The 6,000-nt window shown below is 49.1% G+C and overlaps 1 protein-coding gene across 3 annotated transcripts in view; it reads left to right on the top strand.

Annotated features, from left to right (window-relative positions):
* The first annotated feature begins 5,383 nt into the window (after nucleotides 1-5,383).
* LOC124797945 (voltage-dependent calcium channel subunit alpha-2/delta-3-like) overlaps nucleotides 5,384-6,000 on the top strand; it is a 314,695-nt gene continuing 314,078 nt past the window's right edge. For all 3 annotated transcript variants that reach the window (XM_047261087.1, XM_047261086.1, XM_047261085.1), the window contains exon 1: nucleotides 5,384-5,484. In XM_047261087.1, coding sequence (XP_047117043.1) covers nucleotides 5,387-5,484 — 98 coding nt within the window. In that variant the 5' untranslated portion in view covers nucleotides 5,384-5,386. The remainder of the gene's footprint in view (nucleotides 5,485-6,000) is intronic.

Raw genomic sequence — 6,000 nt, 5'->3', positions numbered from 1 at the left:
GGGTTTCGAAAAAGACGATCGTGTGAAACCCAGCTCGCGCTACTCGTCCACGCGACTCAGAGGGCCATAGACACGGGTTCCCAGGCAGATTCCGTGTTTCTTGACTTCCGCAAGGCGTTTGATGCAGTTGCCCACAGCCATCTAATGAACAAAGTAAGAGCATATGGACTATCAGACCAATAGTGTGATTGGATTGAAGAGTTCCTAGATAACAGAACGCAGCATGTCATTCTCAATGGAGAGAAGTCTTCCGAAGTAAGAGTGATTTCAGGTGTGCCGCAGGGGAGTGTCATAGGACCGTTGCTATTCACAATATACATAAATGACCTTGTGGATGACATCGGAAGTTCACTGAGGCTTTGTGCGGATGATGCTGTGGTATATCGAGAGGTTGTAACAATGGAAAATTGTACTGAAATGCAAGAGGATCGGCAGCGAATTGACGCATGGTGCAGGGAATGGCAATTGAATCTCAATGTAGACAAGTGTAATGTGCTGCGAATACATAGAAAGATAGATCCCTTATCATTTAGCTTCAAAATAGCAGGTCAGCAACTGGAAGCAGTTAATTCCATAAATTATCTGGGAGTACGTATTAGGAGTGATTTAAAATGGAATGATCATATAAAGTTGGTCGTCAGTAAAGCAAATGCCAGACCGAGATTCATTGGAAGAATCCTAAGGAAATGCAATCCGAAAACAAAGGAAGTGGGTTACAGTACGCTTGTTCCCCCACTGCTTGAATACTGCTCAGCAGTGTGGGATCCGTACCAGATAGGGTTGATAGAAGAGATAGAGAAGATCCAACGGAGAGCAGCGCGCTTCGTTACAGGATCATTTAGTAATCTTGAAAGCGTTACGGAGATGATAGATAAACTCCAGTGGAAGACCCTGCAGGAGAGACGCTCACTAGCTCGGTACGGGCGTTTGTTGATGTTTCGAGAACATACCTTCACCGAAGAGTCAAGCATTATATTGCTCCCTCCTACGTATATCTCGCGAAGAGACCATGAGGATAAAATCAGAGAGATTAGAGCCCACACAGAAGCATACCGACAATCCTTCCTCCCCCGAACAATACGAGACTGGAATAAAAGGGAGAACCGATAGAGGTACTCAAGGTACCCTCCGCCACACACCGTCAGGTGGCTTGCGGAGTATTGATGTAGATGTAGACGTAGAACATAACATTTCAAGTCAATGATTGGGTCAGTTTGACAAGAGGACCCTGTGCATTCCATGTAAACACAGCCACACCATTATGGAGCCACCACCAAGCTGTTCAGTGTCTTGTTGACAGCTTGGGTCCGTGGCTTCGTGGCGGTCTGTGCCACAGTCGAACCGTGCCATCAGCTCTTACGATCTGACCTCGGGACTCATCTGAGAGGGCCACAGTTTTCCACTGGCCTAGGATCCAACCGATAAGGTCACGAGCTCAGGAGAGGCGCTGCAGACGATGTCCTGCTGTTAGCAGAGGCACTCGCGTCGGTCGTCTGCTGCCATAGCCCGTTAACGCCAAATTTCGCCGCACTCTCCTAACAGATACGTCCGTCGTACGTCCCACATTGATTTCTGCGGCTATTTCATACAGTGTTGCTTGTCTGTCAGCACCGACAACTCTACACACACGCCGCTGCCCTCGGTGGGCCATTGCGTCGTCTGTGGTGAGAGGTAACGCCTGAAGTGTGGTATTCTCGGCACTCTCTTGATACTGTGGATCTCGGATTACTGAATTCCCCAACGATTTCCGAAATGGAACGCCTCGTGCGTCTAGCTTCAACTGTAATTCCGCGTTTTAAGTCCGTAAATTCCCGTCGCCTGGCCCTAATCACGTCGGAAACTTTTCACATGAATAACTTGAGCACAAATGACTGTTCCGCCAGTGCACTGCCTCTTTATGGCTCGTGTACGCGATACTCCCGCCATCTATGTACACTATGTGATCAGAAGTATCCGGACACCCTCAAAACATACGTTTTTAATATTAGGTGCAGTTTGCTGCCACCGACTGCCAGGTACTCTATATAAGCGACCTCAGTAGTCATTAGACATCGTGAGAGAGCAGAATGGAGAGCTCCGCGGAACTCACGGACTTCGAATGCGGCCAGGTGACTGGGTGTCACTTGTGACATACGAGGTGCATTCAAGTTCTAAGGCCTCCGATTTTTTTTTCTAATTAACTACTCACCCGAAATCGATGAAACTGGCGTTACTTCTCGACGTAATCACCCTGCAGACGTACACATTTTTCACAACGCTGACGCCACGATTCCATGGCAGCGGTGAAGGCTTCTTTTGGAGTCTGTTTTGACCACTGGAAAATCGCTGAGGCAATAGAAGCACGGCTGGTGAATGTGCGGCCACGGAGAATGTCTTTCATTGTTGGAAAAAGCCAAAAGTCACTAGGAGCCGGGTCAGGTGAGTAGGGAGCATGAGGAATCACTTCAAAGTTGTTATCACGAAGAAACTGTTGCGTAACGTTAGCTCGATGTGCGGGTGCGTTGTCTTGGTGAAACAGCACACGCGCAGCCCTTCCGGGAAGTTTTTGTTGCAGTGGAGGAAGGAATTTGTTCTTCAAAACATTTTCGTAGGCTGCACCTGTTACTGTAGTGCCCTTTGGACCGCAATGGGTAAGGATTACGACCTCGCTGTCCCAGAACGTGGACACCATCATTTTTTCAACACTGGCGGTAACCCGAAATTTTTTTGGTGGCGGTCAATCTGTGTGCTTCCATTGAGCTGACTGGCGCTTTGTTTCTGGATTGAAAAATGGCATCCATGTCTCATCCATTGTCACAACCGACGAAAAGAAAGTCCCATCCGCACTGTCGTTGTGCGTCAACACTGCTTGGCAACATGCACATGGGCAGCCATGTGGTCAGCATTCGTGGCACCCACCTGGATGACACTTTTCGCATTTTCAGGTCGTGTGCAGGATTGTGTGCACAGAACCCAGAGAAATGCCAACTCTGGAGGCGATCTGTTCAACAGTCATTCAGCAATCCCCCAAAACAATTGTCTCCACTTTCTCGATCATGTCGTCAGACCGGCTTGTGCGAGCCCGAGGTTGTTTCGGTTTGTTGTCACACGATGTTCTGCCTTCATTAAACTGTCGCACCCACGAACGCACTTTCGACACATCCATAACTCCATCACCACATGTCTCCTTCAACTGTCGATGAATTTCAATTGGTTTCACACCACGCAAATTCAGAAAACGAATGATTGCACGCTGTTCGAGTAAGGAAAACGTCGCCATTTTAAGTATTTGAAACAGTTCTCATTCTCGCCGCTGGCGGTAAAATTCCATCTGCCGTACGGTGCTGCCATCTCTGGGACGTATTGACAATGAACACGGCCTCATTTTAAAACAATGCGCATGTTTCTATCTCTTTCCAGTCCGGAGAAAAAAAATCGGAGGCCTTAGAACTTGAATGAACCTCGTGCGTCTGTACGCGAGATTTCCACACTCCTAAACAGCCCTAGGCCCACTGTTTCCCATGTGGTAGTGAAGTGGAAACGTGAAGGGACACGTACAGTACAAAAGCGTGCAGGCCGACCTCGTCTGTTGACTGACGGAGACCGCCGACAGTTGAAGAGGGTCGTAATGTGTAAAAGGGGACATCTATCCAGACCATCACAAGGGAATTCCGAAGTGCATCAGGATCCACTACAGGTACTACGACTGTTAGGCGGGAGGTGAGAAAACTTGGATTTCGTGGTCGAGCGGCTGCTCATAAGCCACAAATCACGCCGGTAAATGCCAAACGACGCCTCGCTTGGTGTCAGGACAGTTAACATTGGGCGACTGAACAGTGGAAAAACGTTGTGTGGAGTGACGAATCGCGGTACACAATGTGGCGATCCGATGTCAGGGAATGGCGAATGCCAGGTGAACGTCATCTGCCGATGTGTGTACTGCCAACAGTAAAATTCGGAGGCGGTGGTGTTATGGTATGGTCGTGCTTTTCACGGAGGGGGCTTGCACTCCTCGTTATTTTGCGTGGCACTATCACAGCACAGGTCTACATTGATGTTTTAAGCACGTTCTTGCTTCCTGCTGTTGAAGAGCAATTCGAGGATGGCGCCGGCTGTTGTGGCCAAACGGTTCTAGGCGCTTCAGTCTGGAACCGCGCGACCGCTACGGTCGCAGGTTCGAATTCTGCCTCGGGCGTGGATGTGTGTGATGTCCTTAGGTTAGTTTGGTTTAAGTAATTCTAAATTCTAGGGGACTGAGGACCTCATATGTTAAGTCCCATAGAGCTCAGAGCCATTTGAACCATTTTTTCGGGGATGGCGACTGCATCTTGCAACACGATCGATCACCTGTTCATAATGCACGGTCCGTGGCGGAGTGGTTACACGAGAATAATATCCCTGTAATGGATTGACCTGTACAGAGTCCTGACCTGAATCCTATAGAACACCATTGTGATGTTTTGGAACGCCGACTTCGTGGCAGACCTCACCGAGCGACATCAACAACTCTCCTCAGTGCAGCACTCCGTGAAGAATGGGCTGCCATTTCCGAAGAAACCTTTCAGCACCTGACTGAACGCACACCTACTAGAGCGGAAGCTGTCATCGAGGCTAAAGGTGGGCCAACACCATATTGAATTCCAGCATTACCAATGGAGGGCACCACAAACTTGTAAGTCATTTACAGCCAGGTGTCCGGATACTTTTGATCACATAGTGTATGTGGATACAGCTATCCAATGAAAAATGGTTCAAATGGCTCTGAGCACTATGGGACTTAACATCTGAGGTCACCAGTCCCCTAGAACTTAGAACTACTTAAACCTAACTAAGCTAAGGACATCTCACACACATGCATGCCCGAGGCAGGATTCGAACTTGCGACCGTAGCGGAGCTATCCAGTGACTTATGTTCAAATGTGTGTGAAATCTTATGGGACTTAACTGCTAATGTCATCAGTCCCTAAGCTTACCACTACTTAACCTAAATTATCCTAAGGATAAACACACACACCCATGCCCGAGGGAAGACTCGAACCTCCGCCGGGACCAGCCGCACAGTCCATGACTGCAGCGCCTGAGACCGCTCGGCTAATCCCGCGCGGCTATCCTATGACTTATGACCTCAGTGTATAACTTTAGATTTGTTTGTCGCGTTGTTGGTGGAGTATTATGCCGAGTCTCTAGCGCGGCGATGATTTCGGCTCTATCCTGCAGCCGAGATGGTGCGAACGGCACGAACAGTGTTTGTGCTTCTCCGTGGTGCTGGGAGCAGCAGCGGCGGGTAAGAAATGGCGGGCAGGCGAGTGTCGGGGCAGTGCGGCGCGCTGGGCTGCGGCCAGGCCCGTCTATAATTAGCGGGGTGTGCGCGGCCGTCCACTGGGGCTGCGAGGCCTCAGTCGTCGCCATGGCGTCGCCGCTGCCGCTGCGGCTGCTGCTGGCTGCCGCGCTGCTCGCCTCCTGCGCCGCACAGCTCGACTACGCCGAACCGCCCGACAAACAATTGTGAGTACACAATGGGTGCTCGAGAGAAACGATTACACACCCCAGAGCTCCCTAGGTGAACTGCTTACCTGTTAGTGCCACCGTACGCTTCGTCCACATATCCGAATGTACACGTATAGCTCCCAGATGTGTATGTACTGTCAGACGCGAACCAGGATTCAGTTGTGTCAGGGTGGTGTCAGAGTTTGCTTTTCGTCGCATGTAACATCTAACGTTCCAGAGATGAATGTGATTATAGTAAGAAAGCAATTAAAATACAAAAAGTTTTAACAGAACGCTATTAACAAGGGTCCTTCTACGACAGTTTGCACGTGGGAGAGGGGGCTAGATCTGTGTGTATGGATTATTTATAATATTTTTGGAAGACGAATGGTGACTTGTAAATAGCCATAAAAAATTCCCAGTTCTGACCCCGTTAAAAACCTGCGTGATACTGATTTTTAAATCATATTGTTGAAAGAAACAAACGTACCTACCGTATATTATTTTGTTTACCCCCTGAGTGCCAGGAAAGGG

The sequence above is a fragment of the Schistocerca piceifrons genome, chromosome 5, assembly GCF_021461385.2.
Source record: "Schistocerca piceifrons isolate TAMUIC-IGC-003096 chromosome 5, iqSchPice1.1, whole genome shotgun sequence".
Lineage (NCBI taxonomy): Eukaryota > Metazoa > Arthropoda > Insecta > Orthoptera > Acrididae > Schistocerca > Schistocerca piceifrons.
Note: the sequence above shows the minus strand (reverse complement) of the source record. Positions and strands in the feature narration are given on the sequence as shown.